Below are 22,192 nucleotides of genomic sequence, written 5' to 3' on the forward strand. Positions count from 1 at the left end.
TGGTATGCGGGCCTCCCTCTGCTGCGGCCTCTCCCGTTGCGGAGCACAGGCTCCGGACGCGCAGGCTCAGCGGCCATGGCTCACGGGCCCAGCCGCTCCGCGGCATGTGGGATCCTCCCAGACCGGGGCGCGAACCCGGTTCCCGTGCATCGGCAGGCGGACGCGCAACCACTGCGCCACCAGGGAAGCCCCTGTTTTTTTTTTAATATTTATTTATTTGGCTGCACCGGGGTCTTAGTTGTGGCATACGGGATCTAGTTCCCTGACCAGGGATTGAGCACGGAGTCTTAACCACTGGACCACCAGGGAAGTTCCATCTAGACTTTTCTTTTCATTCTAGGTTTCTGTTTCTGAGATTTTGTTTTTTGTTTTTTTCCATTCATTACAAGCATATTTTACATTACACCCTTGAGTGTAATTTCTTGTAGATGCTTTAAAATTCTCCTCTTCTAATTTCAAGAGCTGGGTCATCTTGGGGATGGTCTGCTCTGAGACTTTGTCTCTTGAGTATGGGGCATGTTTTCTTTCTTCATAAACCTAATTTCTGTTGAGTCTTGAACACTGTGAATTATATGGCTCAGGATTCTGTTATATTCCTCCAAAGAGTGTTTTTGTTTGTTTATTTTGTTTTTAAGTGGGCATTTGTCCTGACTAGAGTCAAACTTGAAACTTTGTGTTCTCTGTGGCGGATGGCATGTGACACATCTGTTTTGTTCTCTTAGCTCTATTCTTTTTAAAATGTCTTGTCCAGAGATTAGTATAGTAGTTTTCTTCCCTTGGGCTGGTCCCTTAGGAGCTACTTGGCCATTACCAGATGAAGAACCCTTTTTAAGATTTTCACTAAAGTGTCTAAACTTAACCTGCACAAATGTTGCAAATAATATGTGACCAAAGTTGATAAATTGTACACTTTATAGCATGTTGAAAGGTAGAACTACTGAATCCTAGCTTAACAGTTGGGAGTGCTAGGTGCATTTCCTGCTCCATTCTTTTTCCCATTTTGATACAGGCCAGTATTGTTACTCTTTGGTAGGCTTTATATTACATTCTAAAGTAGAATAGTAATGTAAACTGATAATTGCTTTTTCTATTTTAAATAATTTTGTGATGTAAAGTCACATTGTCACCCTATTTTTTTTTTTTTAACATTTGTCTTCCACTTTTTTTCTTTTTCTTTTTTTTTGGCTGCTTTGGGTCTTCATTGCTGCACGTGGGCTTTCTCTAGTTGCAGCGGTGGCTTTTCTTGTTGCAGAGCATGGGCTCTAGGTGCGCAGGCTTCAGTAGTTGTGGCACATGGGCTCAGTAGTTGTGGCTTGCGGGCTCTAGAACACAGCCTCAGTAGCTGTGGCACACGGGCTTAGTTGCTCTGCAGAATGTGGAATCTTCCCGGACCAGGGATCGAACTTGTGTCCCCTGCGTTGGCAAGTAGATTCTTAACCACTGCACCATCAGGGAAGTCCCTGTTACCCTGTTTTTAATGGCTCTCTTCCTTAAGGAGTAGAGCTGAAAAGGGGTCATGAAAAGCACACAGTCTGTCATTTGCAAGCAGTATTATTTCTAAATTGTTCAAAACCCCAAGTTTTAAAAAATCCTTGAAGATGTGTTCTAAGTAATTTCTCAAGGGAGAAATTTGGCCTAATTAAGTTAAATCCCTTCTGTGTTTCCTTTTCTTCAGTTCTTGGTGGAGATAGAAGATAACTTTTACTGTCATTTTGTTCACCATATAGTGTTTTGAAGAAATGTACAGTATAGTGCTAGCAAGAAACAAAAAGGACTGTGCAAAAGCAAGAAAACAAGACAATGAGAAAAACCAGTGACTGTTCCAGATTATTCATCTCTCAGTAATTGTTTTTTGGGCGTTTTCTAATAATTAAATTAACTGCCAGAATAATTTTAATAACTCTGCATTTGTGATATGGTTTAATTTTAAGATGGTGTATTGAATCAACTAAGGGTTTTTTTTTTAATTAAAAATTCTTTTTAATTGTAAAAGATGATCATAGTAAGTCTGGTTAAATGCATCACATACATAGTTATCAAAAAAATTTATTTTGTGATAAGAACTTTTAAGATCTGCTCTCTTAGCAACTTTCAAATATGCAATACAGTATTATTAACTATAGTCATCATAATGTATAGTACATCTCTATGACTTATTTTACAACTGGAAGTTTGTACCTTTTGACCCCTTTCTTGCATTTTGCCCACCTCTTGACCCACTCACTGCCTCTTGGAACCACCAGTCTGTTCTCTGTATCTGTGAGCTCATATATATATATATATATTTTTTAAGATTTCACATATAAGTGAGATTATACAGTATTTGTCTTTCTCAGTCTGACCTACTGACTTAGCATAATGCCCTCAAGGTCCATCCATGTTGTCGCAAATGGCAAGATTTCATTCTTTTTTATGGCTGCGTAATATTCCATTATATATATATATATATAACACATTTTCTTTATCCATTCATACATCATTGGGCACTTAGGTTGTTTCCATATCTTGGCTACTGTAAATAATGCCGCACTGAACAAGGTGGTGCATATATCTTTTTAAGTTAGTGTTTTCATTTTCTTTGGATAAAAATACCCAGAAGTGGTATTGCTGAATCATATGGTAGTTTTATTTTTAATTTTTTGAGGAACCTCCATACTGTTTTCCAAGGTGCCTACATCAGTTTACGTTCACACCAACAGTGCACTAGGGTTCCCTTTTCTCCATATCCTCGCCAAGACTCATCATTTCTTGTCTTTTTGATAATAGCCATTCTGACAGGTGTGAGGTGATAATCTTGTTGTGGTTTTCATTTGCATTTTCCTGATGATTAGTGGTGTTGAGCATCTTTTCATGTATCTGCTGACCATCTGTGTGTCTTCTTCAGAAAAACGTCTTTCAAATCTTCTGCCCAATTTTTAATAGGGTGGGGTTTTTTTTTTTTTTTTTTTTTTGCTGTTGAGTTCCATGAGTTCTTTATATATTTTGGATGTTAACCCCTTATCAGATATATGATTTGCAAATATTTTCTCCCACTTAGTAGGTTGCCTTTTCATTTTGTTGATGTTTCCTTTGCTGTGCAGAAGCTTTTTAGTATAATGTGATCCCACCTGTTTATTTTTGCTTTTGATGTCAAATCTGCAAAGGTGCCAAGGTGAATGTCAAGGAGCTTATTGCCTGTGTTTTCTTACAGAAGTCTTATGGTTTCAGGTCTTACATTCAGGTCTTTAATCCATTTTGAAATAATTTTTGCATATGGTGTGAGATAATGGTCCAGTTTCATTCTTTTGCATGTGGTTGCCCAGTTTTCCCAGCACCATTTATTGAGAGACTATTCTTTCCCTATTGTATATTCTTAGCACCTTTGTTGTAAATTAATTCACCATATATGCATAGGTTTACTTCTGGGTTCTCTGTTCTGTCCCATTGATCTATGTGTCTGTTTTTATGCCAATACCATACTGTTTCAATTACTATACCTTTGTAGTATAGGCAGTGTGATGCTTTCAGCTTTGTTCTTTTTCAAGATTGCTTTGGCTGACAGGATGTTTTGTGGTTCCATATAAATTTTAGCATTGTTCTGTTTCTGTGAAAAATGCCATTGGAATTTTGATAGGGATTGCATTGAATCTATATTTTGCTTTGAGTAGTGTAGACATTTTAACAATATTAACTCTTCCAATCCATGAGCACAGAATATCTTTCCATTTTTTGTGTCTTCTTCAGTTTCTTTCATCATTGTCTTATAGTTTTCAGTGTAGACATTATCTCCTTGGTGAAATTTATTTCTAGGTATCTTATTCTTTTTGATGCAATTGTAAATGGGATTGTTAATTCTCTTTCTGATAGTTATTAGTGCACAGAAATTTTTGTATATTGAATTTTGTATCCTGCAACTTTACTGAATTCATTATTCTAATAGTTTTTTGGTGAAGTCTTTAGGGAGATACATAAAATCCAGTTTGCAAAAAGTAACATTTTTATTTCTTCCTTTCCAATTTGTATGCCTTTTATTTCTTTTTCTTGCCTAATTGCCCTGGTTAGGACTCCAATACTATGTTGAGTAAAAGTGGCAGAGTAGACATCCTTGTCTTGTTCCTGATTTTAGAGGCAGTGCTTTCAGCCTTTCACTGTTGAATTTGATGTAAGCTGTGGGCTTGTCATATATGGCCTTTATTATGTTGAGGTATGTTACCTTGGTATCCACGTTGTGGAGAGTTATCATAAGTGGATGTTGAATTTTGCCAAATGCTTTTTCTGCATTTACTGAAATGATCATATGATTTTTATCTTTCATTTTGTTAGTGTGCTGTATCACATTGATTGATTTGCAGATATTGAACCATCCTTGCATGCCTGGAATAAATCCCACTTGATTGTGGTGTGTGATTCTTTTAATGTATTGTTGAATTCGGTGTGTTGACTATTTTGTTGAGGATTTTTTGCATCTATGTTCATCAGGGATATTGGCCTGTAATTTTCTTTTCTTGTAGCATACTTTATCTGGTTTTGGTATCAGGGTAATGCTGGCCTCGAAAAATGAGTTTGATGAACTGCTTCAGTTTTTTGGAAGAGTTTGAGAAGGATTGATGTTCTTCTTTGTTCAATAGAGTTCTCTAGTGAAGTTATCTGGTCCTGGACTTTTGTTTGTTGGGAGATTTTTGATTACTTATTCAATTTCTTTATTAGTAACTGATCTGTTCAGAATTCCTATTTCTTCACGATTCAGTCTTGATAGTTTATGTTTCTAGGAATTCATCCATTTCCTCTAGGTTGTCCAGTTTTGTTGGTGTACGTTCATAGTAGTCTCTTATGATTCTTTGTATTCTGTGGTATTATTTGTAACGCCTCTCATTTCATTACTGATTTAGTTGAGTTGTCTGTCTTTTTTTCTCGGTTAGTTGAGCTAAAGGTTTGTTAATTTTGTTTATCTTTTCAAAGAACCAGATCATAGTTTCATTAATCTTTTCTGTTGTCTTTTTAGTCTCTATTTAAATTTATTTCCACTCTAATCTTTGTTAGTTCCTTCCTTCTACTAACTTCACGCTTCATTTGTTCTTTTTCTAGTTCCTTGAGGTGTAAGTTTAGGTTATCTGATATTGTTCTTGTTTTTTGATGTAGGCATTTATACCTATGAACTTTCTCTTAGAGTTGCTTTTTTTTTTTTTAACCTCATAAGTTTTGGTATGTTGTATTTCCATTTCCATTTTTTTCAAGGTATGTTTAAATTTCTTCTTTGACCCAGTGATTAGCAGCATATTGCTTAATTTCTGCATATTGCTTAATCTCTGCATATTTGTGAATTGTCCATCTTCTTATAATTGATTTTTAGTTTTACGTACCATTGTGGTCAGAAAAGGTGCTTGATGTGATTTGTTAAGACTCGTTTTGTGGCTTAACATATTAACTATCCCAGAGAATGTCAACTGTGTACTTGAGAATAATGTGTATTCTATTGCTTTTGGATGGAATGTTCTTTGTATATCTGTTAAGTCCATGTAATTCACACATTGATGCCTAAGCTGAGATTATTGCCATCTAAAGGCTCATAGATTGAGACTTTATTTCTGTGATGAATTTCACCATCATCATTATAGTCCAGATTACTGCTATCAGGCTTTTTGCATTCTTGTTCTCATTAATTAATAATAATGAAATATATCAATTTTCTTGTCATTGCTAGAGTAGTAGAAAATGAAAAATTTTTAATTGTCAACTGTGCTCAGTGAAAGCTAAAAGATAGTAAAGACTACTCAAGTCTTTTATATTTTCTTTAAAGATGATGCAGTGTTTTGGGCAGTGCAGTAAGAAAACTGAAGGATGGCTATTTATCTCATAGTTGCACACACAGTTTTAGGTGATTTAATCATTCTTCCATTTTCTTACTGTTCTAGCTTTTCAAAGCATAATTGGAAATGATAGATGGATAATGATGAGTAATAAAATATTTCAAGGTAAAGGAAAAGTAAGAACAATGAGGTTTCACAGTTTTTCTCACAGATTAATGAAAGGGTCCAGTAGACCCAAATTGTAATTGCAACATAGATTGAATTTTGTTCTATTTAAAACTATTTTTTTTTCTTTATGTACTTTGGATGATCTCTAAGAATGAAAGTCTCAAAATATCAATTCTTAAAAATAGAACTGCTCAAGAAAGAAACTCAAGAATTAAAATTTGGTCTAGTGGACCTTAATGGTGTACTGAGGGTTAAAGGAAGTGGGACTCCTTTGTTGTTTTTAAAAAAAAAAAAAAAAAAAAAAAATTTGTTTTTCTTGGGTGATGTAATTTGGAGTTAACTGAAAATTTTTTCTTTCTCTTTAAGGCTTTAGGGGACCAGATACTATTTGTAAACCGTCCTGATAAGAAGAAAATTCTTTTCTTCAATGATAAGAGCTGTCAGTTTTCTGTGGATGAAGGTGAGCCTTTCTGTATAGATACTTTAATTTGCAGACATGTTACAAATTTAGGGTGACAGAATTTATAATATTTATAATACAATTATAACTTAAATTTTATAATACTGCTTTTTTAGCATTATCATCTCAACGCTAATAACTCCTATGTCTAATGTATTGTTTCTCACAATGCAGTTTGAAATGTGTAATTTGAAAGATTTTAGGTACAGTCATAGTATAGCAGTTCATGATTTCTTATGCTCATAACTCAGCTGTACCAAGCAGGAGTTTATTTCTTTATTTCTGTTGTTTTACAAATATTACTTCATATCTTGATACGAAAGCTTGTTTCAGGATGGGAAAAACAATAAACTTTTTGTGGAGACTGATATTCTCTTAAATAACTTAGAATTTTTTGATTATCAAATTGGATAAGAAAGATTAATTTTTTCTTTCTGGGAATTTTAGAGTTGTATGCTAAGCTGTATGTTGTCTTGTACTAAATGCATGATACTTATATTTTGGATTTTAGTTTAAAATATTTCATCAATATTTTCAAGTAAAATAGTAATTAAACAAGGGTTTAGTCATGAGAAATTTCTTTTCTATACAAGTAGATATTCTCATGTAAGCAAATATGTTTTACTTAAATTTGTATTAATTTTGAAGTTTTATCAAAAGGCAAGAAAAGGATTGAACGTCATTTTAATTATAAAATTTCAAAAGTGATACAAACTCCCAGCAAAATATTCTAAAAATATAGAGGGACATATAGTACGATAGTAGTATAGACTGCAAACAGTGAAGCTATTACTGTGCCAACCTGGTAGTCATATTGACTTTTTTTTAATGACATTAAATGAAAGAGTTTCTGTTGAATGAGTAATTTTGTATAAGAAGTGCATTTACAAATCTTGTCCCTATAGAGCCCAAACCTGTCTTGATTATGACTTGTAATTTGTACAGTAACCCTAAGGTTTTTCTCTTATGTGTTATCTGGCTGTACATAATCAGGCTTGTGGTGCTGTAGTTTCGTCAACCTAAGGTTACTTAGATGACCATGATTTTTTGTAGGAAACAGAATATTGTATTTTTGTGAAAATCCTCATCAAGAATACCTTGCATTGATATATAGTTGGTTCTCGATAAATGTTTGTTAATTAAATGAAATTTACAAATTATTCCGGCTCTTCTATAATGCCATTTCTAATAAATATGGTAAGCTTCCTGTATGTAAACAAGATAGTAGTCAGCTCCTTCTGTACATTGTAATGATAGGTGCTCATTTAAGAAAGATTTGGCTGAGCAATTTTTGTATTGACTGAGTCTCTTTTACTTGGAATTTTGGTGTTATGTAAACTTTTATAATTGTCAGATTGATTTCTTTTAAAAACCGTATGGATGGACTTGATCTTTAAGTCCTTCTGAGTTTAAACAAAGAAACCACCGATTCCTTTATTCTTAGGCATAGTTAATCCATTTGAAGAAAATTTTCACAGTATTAAAAAAAACTTATCACAAGTATCACATGTTCAAATAGTAAGGAAAATCTTACAATAAACAGCAGATGTGCTTTTCCTTTCTCTAGTTCCAGTCCCTTTTTTTTTCTGGCAAGTAACTTAACTGGTTTTATTTTAGATTCTTCTGGTGGTTTTTCCCATCTTGCTAAATAATATGCTTATACTGTTATTTCTTTGTTTTTTTAACTTGAAACATCGTCTAATGACTTATTCTTTATCATCTCTCTGATTCCAACACCTATGTCTCTTTTCTACTTCCCAATATAGTAGTACATCACTATTTTTAGTTTCTCTTTAATTTATCTTGGCACTTTCAACAACGTAAACCTTCTCAGTGGGAATTTTTAGTATTAAGTCTGCTCTCTAGATGGCAGCATAGTGTAGCATATCTATTCTGGAAGTAGATGTTTAAATTGAGGCAAGTGTTTGATAGGAGAGAGATTGCAGTAGCTCTGTAAGAGTAGCATGAAACTGCAGGATTTCTTGATGGTGTTTCATTGGAGAAATTTTAGGAGTACACTTGGATTTAGCAGTAACCCTCACAGTAGTCCTTACACTAAGCCATTGTGATTTTTGTGTGCCTTGTGTGTGCTTTCTGTGGATACTGTTGTTTTAACTTTGGTCAGTGTTTTCCTGTTTGTGTATTTTTTACCTACAGTTCTGTTCCTTAGTATTACCTGTTTTCATTTGCCATGTTATATGGCCTTTCGCAAGGCTTAAACTCTTCCCATCTCATCATTACTTGGCTATAAAGGCAAAATGAGGATTTTCACTTTTTGCCCCTCAGATTATAAAAGTAATTATATATGCTCTTTAGTAAAATCCCACACATCTAGAAATAAGTGCTGTAAATAGTTTAGTGTTTATTTCTCTAGTTTACTTTCTCTATACTACAGGTATTCAGTGATGCTGTGTGGTTGTTTATTTATTTATTTATAGGATATTATTTATTTTTTATTATTTATTTATTTATTTTGGTTGTGCCAGGTCTTAGTTGTGGCACATGGGATGTTTGTTGTGGCATGTGGACTTCTTAGTTGCAGCATGCGGGATCTTTAGTTGCGGCATGCATGGGGAATCTAGTTCCCTGATCAGGGATCAAACCTGGGCATGCTGCGTTGGGACCGCAGAGTCTTACCCCCTGGACCACAGGGGAAGTGCCCCTGTGTGGCTATTTAGTATTCTGTTTTATAGGTGTGTCTGATGCATGGATTTTTAAACACTTAACATTGCTGCAGCAAATATCCTTACAGACCTGATACAGTGGATATATGTATATGTATTTTTTACGTTAATGAAGCAGCCATATAAATCAGGAAAATATTGGGAAGGTAAACAATAAATTATTTTGGCATCTTTTAAAGATCTTTACTGCTATTGGTGAAATACATTACTAGATTTCTCAATATTGAACCATCCTTTTAGTCCTAGAATAACCCTTCTTTGGCGCCTGTATTTCTGCGTTCCTTTTACTAATGTATTTAAGGATTTTTTCTTTTTTCTTTTTTTTGTGTGCTTTCTCAGGGTTTGGTATGGTTGTATGCTGGATTCATAAAAAGAAGTGCAGATTTATATTTTTAAAATTTATTTCAATATTTTTAATTGTTCAAGCACACTTATACATACTCAGATATAAATGGAATATAAATGAAATAGCTGTTTACATTTTTATATAGAATTACCATTGAATGTGATAGCTACAAGTGAACTAATGAAGGTGTGATTCATTGGCAACTTATATACCATAATTGGTATTTTCCTTAAGTGATAAAGAATTCTTGGTAAAGTTCTAAAAAATACAAGGTGTAGCTTTTCTGTGATTACAAAGGTTAATCATACTGTATTCATATACATTATACACTATATATTCTTAGACAATCAAGTTGTGTATTAAACCAGTATAAGAAATACTTTGTTTATATACGTAAAACAGAATTGGGTTCTAGGCTCAGTTTATTATAAACTGGTATTTATCATTAATCTGTATACTTTCTAATAAAGATAGTTGGGAGGATGCAGGGTTTTTCAACCTTGGCAGTATTGATGTTTGGAGCCGGATAATTTTTTTGGTGTCAGGGTTGTCACAGTGCATTTTGGGATGATTAGCAGCATCCCTCGCTGCTTTAGATGCCATTAGCATACCTTTCCCCACAGTGTGACACCCAAGAATGTGTCCAGACATTACCAAAAGTTCCCTGGGGAGCAGAATTGCCCAGGTTGAGAGGTATATTAAAGGTACAGGGCGGGGCTTCCCTGGTGGCGCAGTGGTTGAGAGTCCGCCTGCCGATGCAGGGGACACGGGTTCGTGCCCCGGTCCGGGAAGATCCCACATGCCGCAGAGCGGCTGGGCCCGTGAGCCATGGCCGCTGACCCTGCGCGTCCGGAGCCTGTGCTCCACAGCGGGAGAGGCCACAACAGTGAGAGGCCCGCGTACCACAAAAAAAAAAAAAAAAAAAAAAAAAAAAAAAGGTACAATTTATGTTTATAAAACAGGAATATTACAATATGTTGTCTTCAAGCTTCTTTTCGTGTGTTCCTTCATTCAGCACATTCAGTGATATGAAGGATAGCAAAGTGAATGAGATTTCTGTCCTTGAGCCCAGGTGGAGGGTGGAATGACATGGGTACACATATGGTACAACATGTCATACAACATGTCACTGTGGTGTTCATACAGTGCTGTAGAGACCCTGGGGGTCACAGCCACCCACAGGAACCTCAGGAGTAAGACGCCGTTCTTCTAGTTGAAAGTGTCGGTATTGTGTAAATCACTAATTTTAAAAATGGAGGTTTTTTGTTAATGATTTAAATTATGTGTTTCCAGAGAAGACCTATTGAAAACAGATGCATATCTTTTTATATATATATATATATTTATTTATTTATTTATGGCTGTGTTGGGTCTTTGTTGCTGCACACGGGCTTTCTCTAGTTGTGGCAAGCGGGGGCGCTACTTTATTAATGGCTGTGTTGGGTCTTTGTTGCTGCACACGGGCTTTCTCTAGTTGTGGCAAGCGGGGGCGCTACTCTTCATTGTGGTGCGCGGGCTTCTCACTGTGGTGGCTTCTCGTTGCGGAACACGGGCTCTAGGCGCGTGGGCTTCAGTGGTTGTGGCACGCAGTCTCAGTAGTTGTGGCGCATGGACTTAGTTGCTCCGCGGCATGTGGGATCTTCCTGGACCAGGGCTTGAACCCGTGTCCCCTGCATTGGCAGGCGGGTTCTTAACCACTGCGCCACCAGGAAAGCCCACAGATGCATATCTTAACATTTTTCTTTCTCACTGTCCACCTGTCTTTTTTTGTATTGTATTTCTCAAAATAATTACGCTGATCAAGTTATTTATTTTAGCTCACTAGGTGGCAGTCTTAGCTATAGAGAGGAAATGTTGAGCGGGCAAGCTTTCAGTCAGACTGAAGATTCACCCTTCATTCTATCTGTGATAGAAGCAAATGTCCAAAAATGAGATATAGCATAAGTAAGGAGAAAGTCTATTGTGTAGTAATTAAAAAGAATTAAATAGATAAGTGAACCCAGAGTAGTTGGACCTAGGTATGTGTATTATTTCACAGAGGTATTTATTTTCTTAAATCAGAATCTTATTCATTAGAGGCAGTATAAATGCAGTGGTCAAGAGGATGGTCTGAGTAGTCGATCTGTATGTTTAAATCTTGGCTCTGCCCCTTACTAGCTTAGGCAAGATACTGCCTAGTAATACTTAACCCCTCTCTGTCTGAGATTCCTCATCTATAAAATAGGAATAGCGGTATCTGTACTTCAGTGGTCCTTATGGGGATTAAATGAGTTAATATAAATAAAAATGCTTAGAGCTTGGAATGGAACCTGGCACATAGTAAGAATAATAGTATCAGCAGGTTAGCTATTATTAGTAACATTAAAAATATAAAATAGTACCAAAATATTAGGTGTTTTAATCTTATTCATCTGGTTACTTTATTCAGCTATCTGGTTATTAACTCAGTGGATCTGTGGTTTTGCAGTTGGTTAGACAGGTAGCAGAGAAGCAGAGTCAGTTCAGTCAGAGTGCTGATGTGTGGCAATGACCTACCACAGGTATGTCAGGTGGTGTTCCTGTATGAAGTCCGATGACAATCTGACTGTCCCCCCATTGCTGGTAACTTGTTCTTTTCTGCCTGGAAGCTTCAGCGATTTCAGCTTTATCCTTAGACTCTAGGACTCCTCCTAGTAGCTACTCCCCTAGGGCCCTGATGCTGTTTTAGGTCTTTTTTTTTTTTTTTTTTTTTTTTTTTTTTTTTTTTTGCGGTACGCGGGCCTCTCACTGTTGTGGCCTCTCGCGTTGCGGAGCACAGGCTCAGGACGCACAGGCTCAGCGACCATGGCTCACAGGCCTAGCCACTCCGCGGCATGTGGGATCTTCTCGGACCGGGGCACGAACCCGCGTCCCCTGCATCGGCAGGCGGACTCTCAACCACTGCGCCACCAGGGAAGCCCATAGGTCATTTTTTAATAGCTATGTGGTATTCCAGATAGGGACATACTTTAAAACACTTTTTCTTATGCTCCACAAAGAGAAACTTAGTGTTTGTTTTATTTTTTTGCTATATGCTATTATAAATAATGCTCAGTCCTTGCACATAAATATGTGTACACTTGCTTGGTTATCTCCTTATTGTAGTTTTCTTGAAGTATAATTGGTGGGTCAAAAGATAAGGCATGTTTGAAAAAAATGTTAATAGCCTGCCTAATGCCCATCCTAAAGTTTGCACCAATTTTTGGGACCAGTTTATATGCCAAGGTATCCATTTCTTTACCCTCACTAGATGTTTTTAGTTGACTTTGCCGGCCTCACAGAAAATACAGATTATCTTGGTTTTAATTTGTATTTTCTTGCCGTGATTTTTATAAAATGTACACTAGTTTATTTCTCTTTGTACCTCTGTCAGAAAATCTGAGCATTTTCTGTCCCTACAAACGTTAACAAGTAATTAAATTTGGGATCTTGTGAGATCCTGTTTCTAAAATTAGGCCCTGCCTTCCAGTGTTCATCTTAAGTATTTATGCAGCTGTAATACATTTACACAATAGATGTATTATTTAAATACTGCAACAGCATTGAGCTAAGGAAAGCCATGGATTAAAGTAGAAATGTTTCATTGAAACAAAGACATTGAAGAGTTTTTATTCAGGTATTTTTCTCTGAATACAGCTCAAGTGATGTTTCTTTTAGCAAAAGGAAGTAGTTAAATTTTGTTTTAATGTCCTTTCAGTTCCACTGTACTATGAAAATGTATAGTGTTGTATATTCTTTTTGGTGGTACAGTAACACAGACTGGCTTTCCAGACCATTCCTGTCATATTGCCTCTGTCATTGTGTCATAAGCAGCCTGAGGTATATAAGCTCTGTACACATTAGATACAAAGTGAAAGTAGTTTCAGTCTTCAAGGAACTGAAATTTTGCAGTGCTGGTAGCACAGGTTTGGTAAAAAGTGAACTGAGTGAAGTTTAACACTGTGTGAAAGGTGTTTTTATCACATGTATTTTTTTCTCCTTACCTTTTTGTTATACAGAGAGAAGTACACAGTACAGTTGTTATACAGTTGTATCATGTATTACTTATTCTAAATAGTGAATACAATTTTTACACGTTGATAGTTGGATTTTTTTATTTTTTATTTTTTTTTGCGGTACGCGGGCCTCTCACTGTTGTGGCCTCTCCTGTTGCGGAGCACAGGCTCTGGACGCGCAGGCTCAGTGGCCATGGCTCACGGGCCTAGCCGCTCTGCGGCATGTAGGATCTTCCCGGACCGGGACATGAACCCGTGTCGCCTGCATTGGCAGGTGGACTCCCAACCACTGCACCACCAGGGAAGCCCGATAGTTAGAATTTAATGTCATATTTAAAATGTCAGAACTATTGTGTGTGACATAATTCCTTCAGCAGCTATGTAAATCTGACATGTAAATTCCCTGATACGGTGTACATTTTAAAATAATTTTGTGTGCCTTTTTGGAATTAGTTGTTTTTGTTACTGACGTGGAAGTTTGACCTGAAGCTATTTTCCCTCATATATGCCTGATGTGAGCAGAGCTAGCCATGTTAGTCACATTGTTCTCAAAGCTTGGCTAAGAAGTAGATAGTTGGGGGCTTGTAGCTTTCACTTAGAGAAAGCTGGAGAGAGCACTGTTCCCACTCTTGCAGCAACAGCAAACCCTGGGCAGCTGCAAAGTTGCAGTTTTTTTGACTCTATCAGAGCGCTGAGGTTGCAGGGCAACCACCTAACCTGAAATCAAAGGAAAGACAGGCACCTCCAAGAAAAGGTGGGATGCAAACACTTGTTTACCTGGCACAGGGAACATGAACACTGCTCAGAAGAATTCAGTTAAAATGTTTAATGACCTGCTAAACGCTTAGTGTGGACTAGCAAGCGAGTATAGAACCCATGGGGTCTGCAGACACATGGGAATTCGCACCCACTCACAGGCTCTTCTCCGCAGACTGCCCTCGCTGCTTACAAAGCAGAGGCCAGGGTGGGGGGAACTGGCATTATAGGGCAGGTCTGGAGGAGGGGAGCAGTAGACGCTTCAGAAAAGACATGAAGCCCCGTCTGGCTTCTCCTTCCTCCCTGTCTCCTATGAGACAGAAGCCTTCAACTCCTGTGAGGAGAAAAGAAAGAAAAACCCTCTACCTGGGGGAAGGGAGGAATATAAGCTGGGCCTAGAACTTTGGCAGAGGGGGCAGGGCAGGAACACTGAGAAGGCTACCCCCAGACACCTCGGAACACAGGGCTTGTCTAAATAAAGCTGAGGCTTAATCGGAATATCAGAGAACTCCCACCCACCCCCATACAGGCTGACAGATTTGGAGTAACAGGTAGCAGTGGAATTCCGTGAGAGTCCCAAGAGCATGGAGGCTGATAGACCATCCAAGGTGCAGCATAGGGAAGACCTAAAAGAGCAGGTTGAGCAGACACTGAGGAAAAACCCTCTGGCAAAGCAGTCTCTACCCTAAACACAAGGTATGGCTAGAGGCATTTGGAGCCTGTGGTGCATTGTGGGTAAACATAGCAGCAACAAATTCCAAACCAAGTTCACATTCTGACAATAGAATGCCTCTACCTCCATATGCTGAAGGCCTAGCAGAAGGAAAGGCGTGCCCATTTCCCAGCACAAAAACTATTTACCTCAGTCTCAGCTGTCCTACAGAGGATATCCTGCTTTCAAAAAAAATTATGAGGCATAAAAAGAAGCAAGGAAAAGCAAAGCACTTTTGAGACAAGGGAATTTACAGAACCAAATTCTTAGGACACAGATATTGGAACTGTCAGACATGGAATTTAAAATAACACTGGTTGATATGTTAAGGCCTCCAGTAGAAAAGGCAGACAGCATGCATGATCAGGTAGGATATTGCATCAGAGAGATAGACATTATAAGAAAATCAAATGAAAATTCTAGAAATGAAAAGCACAGTAACAGAGACAAAAAATGCCTTTAGTAAGCTCATTAGTCAACTTGGCATAAGGAAAGAATCTGTAAACTGCAAGATAGGCCAGTACAAATTAAACTGAAATGCAGAGAGACAAATGTTGAAGAAATACAGCAAAAAAAAAAAAAAAAAAAGAAAAAAAAAGCAATACAGCAGAGCCTCCATTAGCTGTGAGATAACATCAAATGGTCTGAATTTATAATTAAAATCTCAGAAGGAGAAGAGAAAGAGAATGGGAGAGAAGAAATAATGGCTAAGTATTTTGTAAAATTAACGATAGACACCAAATCAGAGGTCCAGGAAGCTCAGAGAACATGAGGCAAGATAATCCCCCGAAAGAAACAAATGACAGAAAAAACACCTAAGCATATCATTTTCAAACTGCCAAAAACTGAAGGTGAAGAGAAAATATTGAAGTAGTCAGAGGAAAAAGCTCATTACAGAGGAAAAAAGAATTACAGCAGACTTGTCATTTGACCCTGTGCAAACCAAAACACAGTGCAGTGACATCTTTAAAGCACTAAAAGGGAAGAAGTTTTCAACACAGAATTCTGTACCCAGCAAAAATAATCTTTGAAAAACTAAGGATAAATACTCTCTCAGAGGAATATTCTCTCAGTATCACAGAAACTGAGAGAATTCACTGTCATCAGACCTGCATTACCAGAAATCCCTTAAGGAAGTTCTTCAGGCAGAGGGGATGTGATACTAGACAGAAACTTGGATCTATACAAGGAAGTAAGTGTGCTGTAAATGGAATAAATGAAAGTAAATATAAAATTCATGTTTGTCTAATTAAAATTTTTAATTAAAAAATTTTAATCACTCTGAAAGATAGCTGACTATAAAGCAGAAATATTAGACATGAATTTGTGTTTAGAGCATATGTAAAAGTAAAATTTATGACAGTAGCTCAAAGGTCAGGAGGGAATATACTATTATAACATCTTTACATATGATCTGGTATAATTTATTTGAAGTTAGGCTCTGGTTAGCTAAAGCTGTGTATTGTAAACCCTAGGACAACCACTGAAACCATTAAAAAAAAAAGTATAGTTAACAGTACTATATTGTATAGTTGAAAGCTGCTAAGAGTAGGTTCTCATCACAAGAAAAAGGATTATCACTATGTGAGGCGATTTATGTTAACTGAACTTACTGTAGTAATCTTTTCACAATATATACATGTATCAGATTATTATGTTATACATCTAAAATTAATACGGTGTTATATATCAATTACATATAGCTCCATAAAGAAAACTATAAGTAATAAGACAATAATAGAAAATGGAATCATAAAAATATATTTAGTTAATCCAGATGAACACAGGAACAGAAGGAAAAAGGGAGTAGATGAAACAAATAGAAACAGTGAGCAAGATGATAGATTTTATTCCAACCACATTAAGTGATAATTAGGTTAAATGTAAGTCATCTAAACATACTAAGACAGATTTTCATCTGTCTAAACATACAAAATCATATAACATACTTTTCACTGTACAATCATCTAAACATACTAATTGAGATAGATGTAAATTGCCTAAACATAATAAGACATTTTCAGATTGGATGCAAATGCAAGACCTTAGTATACGCTGTCTATGAGAAACTTCATAAAAACGAGGGTTAAAAGTAAAAGGATGTAAAATGATGTATCACGCAAACACTAATCAAAAGAACACTAGAGTATTAGTATCAGGCAAAGTAGCCTTCAGAACAGAGAAAATTACCAAGGATAAAGAGGAACATTACATAATGATAAAGTGTTCACTTCTCCAAGGATATATAATAGTCCCAAATATATGTATATTTAACAACAGAGCTTTAAAATACATGAGTTAAAAGTAGATACAGGACTTCCCTGGTAGTCCAGTGGGTGAGACTCCACACTCCCAATGCAGGGGACCCAGGTTTGATCCCTGGTCGGGGAACTAGGTCCCGCATGCATGCCGCAACTAAAGATCCCATGTGCTGCAGCAAGACCTGGCGCAGCCAAAATATGTAAATAAATATATTAAAAATACAGCTATACCTGAAAGGAGAAATAGACAAACCCACAATTAAGATTGAATTTCACAGCACTCCTCTCTCAGTAATTGATTGAACAAATAGATGGAAAATTAGTAAGGATATGAAAGTCTTAAACAATACTATCAACCAACTTGACCTCATTGACACTTATAAAACAAGATTACCCAAAAACAGAATACATATGTTTTCCATTGTACATGGGATATTCACCAAGACAGATGGTATTCTAGGCCACAAAACCTTAATGAATTTAAAAGAATTGAAAGCATATAAAAGATGTGCTTGGATCATAATGGAATTAGACTAGAAATCAGAGATATATTTGGAAATGCTCCAAAGTATTTGGAAATTAAATAACACTTTTAAATAACTCGTGGTTCAGGGAGGAAATCACAAGGGAAGTAAAAAAGTATGTTGAATTAAATGAAAGTGAAAGCACAAGATATCAAAATTCATGGGATGCAGCTACAGCAGTGCTTAAAGGGAAATAGAGCATTAAATGCTTACATTATAAAAGGACATTACATTATGGATATACAACATTTTATTCATCCATTCATCAGTTGATGGGCATTTGAGTTGTTTCTACTTTTTGGCTATTGTGAATAATGGTACTATGAACATTCATGTACAAGTTTTTGTGTGGAAATAATTTTTCATTTCTCTTAAGTACATACCTAGGAGTGGAATTACTGGATCATATGGTAATTCCAATGGCTAACTTTTGAGCAATTGCCATACAGTTTTGCAAAGTGGCTACATCATTTTACATTCCCACCAGCAGTGTGTGAGGGTTCCAATTTCTCCACATCATTGCCAACACTGATTTTAGCTGTCATACTGGGTGTGAAATGGTATCTTATCTAGTTTTGATTTACATTTCCCTAATGATGAGCATCTTTTTGCTTAATGGCCATTTGTATATTGTTTTTTTTATTTTTTTTATTTTTATTTATTAAAAAATGTTTATTTTTATATTGGAGTATAGTTGATTTACACTGTTGTGTTTCAGGTGTACAGCAAAGTGATTCAGTTACGCATGTATATTATCTTTTGAGAAATGTCTGATTAAATTCTTTACCTATTAAAAATTTTTTTATTACAGAATTTTTTTCTGTGCTATACAACATATCCTTGTTGCTTATCTATTTTATATATAGTAGTTTTTGTATTTCTTAATCCCATCCCCCCAGCTTGCCCCTCCCCTCTTCCCTCCCCTCACTGGTAACCACTAGTTTGCTCTCTATATCTGTGGGTCTGTTTCTTATATTCATTTGTTTTATTTTTTTGGATTTCACATATAAGTGGTATCATACAGTATTTGTCTTTCTCTTTGTCTTACTTCATTTAGCACAATACCCTCCAGGTCCATCCATTTGGTTGCAAATGGCATTATTTCATTCTCTTTATGGCTGAGTAGTATTCCATTGTATATATGTACCACATCTTCTTTATTCATCTGGTGATGGACACTCAGGTTGCTTCCATATCTTGGCTGTTGTAAATAGTGCTGCTGTGACTATTGGGGTGCACATACCTTTTTGAATTAGTGTTTCATTTTCTTTGGATATATACCCAGGAGTGGAATTGTTGGGTCACATGGTAGTTATATTTTTAGTTTTTTGAGGAACCTCCATACTGTTTTCCATAGCGGCTAAGCCAAGTTACATTCTCACCAACAGCGTAGAAGGGTTCCCTTTTCTCTACATCCTTAACAACATTTGTTATTTGTCATCTTTTGATGACAGCCATTCTGACATGTGTGAGGTTATATCTTATTGTATTTTTTATTTGTATTTTCCTGATGATTAGAGATGTTGAGCATCTTTTCATGTGCCTGTTGGCCACCTGTATGTCTTCTTTGGAAAAATGTCTATTCAAGCTTCTCATTTTTTAATCATGTTGTTTATTTTTTTGATATTGAGTTGATAGAGTTGTATGAACCATTTATATATTTTGGATATTAATCCCTTATCTGTCATATTATTTGCAAGTATTTTCTCCCACTTCATATGTTGTCTTTTCGTTTTGTCAGTGGTTTCCTTGGCTGTGCAAAATCTTTTAAGTTTAATTAGGTCTCATTTGTTTATTTTTTATTTATTTTTTTAACATCTTTATTGGAGTATAATTGTTTTACATTGTCATGTTAGTTGCTGCTGTATAACAAAGTGAATCAGGAGGGCAGACAGCAGAAGCAAGAACTACAATCCTGCATCCTGTGGAACAAAAACCACATTCACAGAAAGATAGACAAGATGAAAAGGCAGAGGGCTATGTACCAGATGAAGGAACAAGATAATCCCCCAGAAAAACAACTAAATGAAGTGGAGATAGGAAACCTTCCAGAAAATGAATTCAGAATAATGATAGTGAAGATGATCCAGGACCTTGGAAAAAGAATGGAGGCAAAGATCGAGAAGTTGCAAGAAATGTTTAACAAAGACCTAGAAGAATTAAAGAACAAACACCTAGAAGAATTAAAGAACAAAAGAAGATGAACAGTACAATAACTGAAATGAAAAATACATGAGAAGGAATCAATAGCAGAAGAACAGATAAGTGACCTGGAAGACAGATGGTGGAATTCACTGATGTGGAACAGGATAAAGAAAAAAGAATGAAAAGAAATGAAGACAGCCTGAGAGACCTTTGGGACAACATTAATCACAACAGCCTTCGCACTATAGGGGTCCCAGAAGGAGAAGAGAGAGAGAAAGGACATGAGAAAATATTTGAAGAGATTATAGTCAAACACTTCCCTAACATGGGAAAGGAAATAGCCACCCAAGTCCAGGAAGCGCAGAGAGGCCCAGGCAGGAGAAACCCAAGGAGAAACATGCCGAGACGCATAGTAATCAAATTGACAAAAATTAAAGGCAAAAATTATTGAAAGCAACAAGGGAAAAACGACAAATAATGTACAAGGGAACTCCCATAACGTTAACAGCTGAGTTCTCAGCCTTCTCTGAGTGAGAAACACAAGAGAAGAAAAGGACCTACAAAAACAAACCTGTAACAAGTAAGAAAATGGCCATAGGAGCATACATATCGATGATTACCTTAAACGTGAATGGATTAAATGCTCCAACCAAAAGACACAGGCTCACTGAATGGATACAAAAGCAAGACCCATATATAAGAGACCTACTTCAGACCTAGGGAAACATACAGACTGAAAGTGAGGGAATGTAAAAAGATATTCCATGCAAACAGAAATCAAAAGAAAGCTGGAGTAGCAATACTCATATCAGATAAAATAGACTTTAAAATAAAGAATGTTACAAGAGACAAGGAAGGACACTACATAATGATGGGATCAATCCAAGAAGATATAACAATTATAAATATGTATGCACCCAACATAGGAGCCCCTCAATACATAAGGCAACTGCTAACAGCTATAAAAGAGGAAATCGACAGTAACACAGTAATAGTGGGGGACTTTAACACCTTACTTACTCCAATGTACAGATCATCCAAACAGGAAACTAATAAGGAAACAGAAGCTTTAAATGAGAAAATAGACCAGATAGATTTAATTGATATTTATAGGATCTTTTCTGACTACAACACTATGAGATTAGAAATGAATAACGGAAAAAAACGTAAAAAAGCACAATGACATGGAGGCTAAACAATACATTAATAAATAACCAAGAGATCACTGAAGAAATCAGAGGAAATCAAAAAATACGTAGAGACAAATGACTGAAAACATGATGATCCAAAACCTATGGGATGCTGCAAAAGCAGTTCTAAGAGGGAAGTTTATAGTAATACAAGCCTACCTCAAGAAACAAGAAAAATCTCAAATAAACAATCCTTACACCTAAAGGAACTGACTAGAGAAAGAAGAACAAACAAAACCCAAATTTAGTAGGAAATAGGCAACATCTCAAATAAACAACCTAACCTTGCACCTAAAGCAATTAGAGAAAGAAGAACAAAAAACCCCCAAATTTAGCAGAAGGAAAGAAATCATAAAGATCAGAGCAGAAATAAATGAAATAGAAACAAAGAAAACAATAGCAAAGATCAGTAAAACTAAAACCTGGTTTTTTGAGAAGATAAAATTGATAAACGATTAGCCAGACTCATCAAGAAAAAGAGGGAGAGGACTCAAATCAATAGAATTAGAAATGAAAAAGGAGAAGTTACAACAGACATACAGAAATACAAAGCATCCTAAGACTACTACAAGCAACTCTATGCCAATAAAGTGGACAACCTGGAAGAAATGGACAAATTCTTAGAAAGGTATAACCTTCCAAGACTGAACCAGGAAGAAACAGAAAATATGAACTGACCAATCACAAGTAATGAAATTGACACTGTGATTAAAAATCTTCCAACAAACAAAAGTGCAGGACCAGATGACTTCACAGGTGAATTCTCTCAAACATTTAGAGAGGAGCTAACACCCATCCTTCTCAAACTCTTCTAAAAAATTGCAGAGGAAGGGACACTCCCAAACTCATTCTATGAGGCCACCATCACCCTGATACCAAAACCAGACAAAGATACTACAAAAAAAAGAAAATTACAGAACAATATCACTCAGGAATATAGATGCAAAAATCCTCAACAAAATACTAGCACACCGAATCCAACAACACAGTAAAAGGATCATACACCATGATCAAGTGGGATTTATCCCAGGGATGCAAGGATTCTTCAATATACACAAATCAATCAATGTGATACACCATATTAACAAATTGAAGAATAAAAACCATATGATCATCTCAATAGATGCAGAAAAAGCTTTTGACAAAA

At 36.2% G+C, this 22,192-nt stretch overlaps 1 protein-coding gene across 1 annotated transcript in view; it reads left to right on the forward strand.

Annotated features, from left to right (window-relative positions):
- The window catches only part of GTF2E2 (general transcription factor IIE subunit 2), a 69,782-nt gene that overhangs the window by 31,232 nt on the left and 16,358 nt on the right, over window positions 1–22,192 (forward strand). Inside the window, exon 6 of the mRNA XM_024131524.3 lies at window positions 6,321–6,414. Coding sequence (XP_023987292.1) covers window positions 6,321–6,414 — 94 coding nt within the window. The remainder of the gene's footprint in view (window positions 1–6,320; window positions 6,415–22,192) is intronic.

The sequence above is a fragment of the Physeter macrocephalus genome, chromosome 20, assembly GCF_002837175.3.
Source record: "Physeter macrocephalus isolate SW-GA chromosome 20, ASM283717v5, whole genome shotgun sequence".
In the NCBI taxonomy this organism is placed as follows: Eukaryota; Metazoa; Chordata; class Mammalia; order Artiodactyla; family Physeteridae; genus Physeter; species Physeter macrocephalus.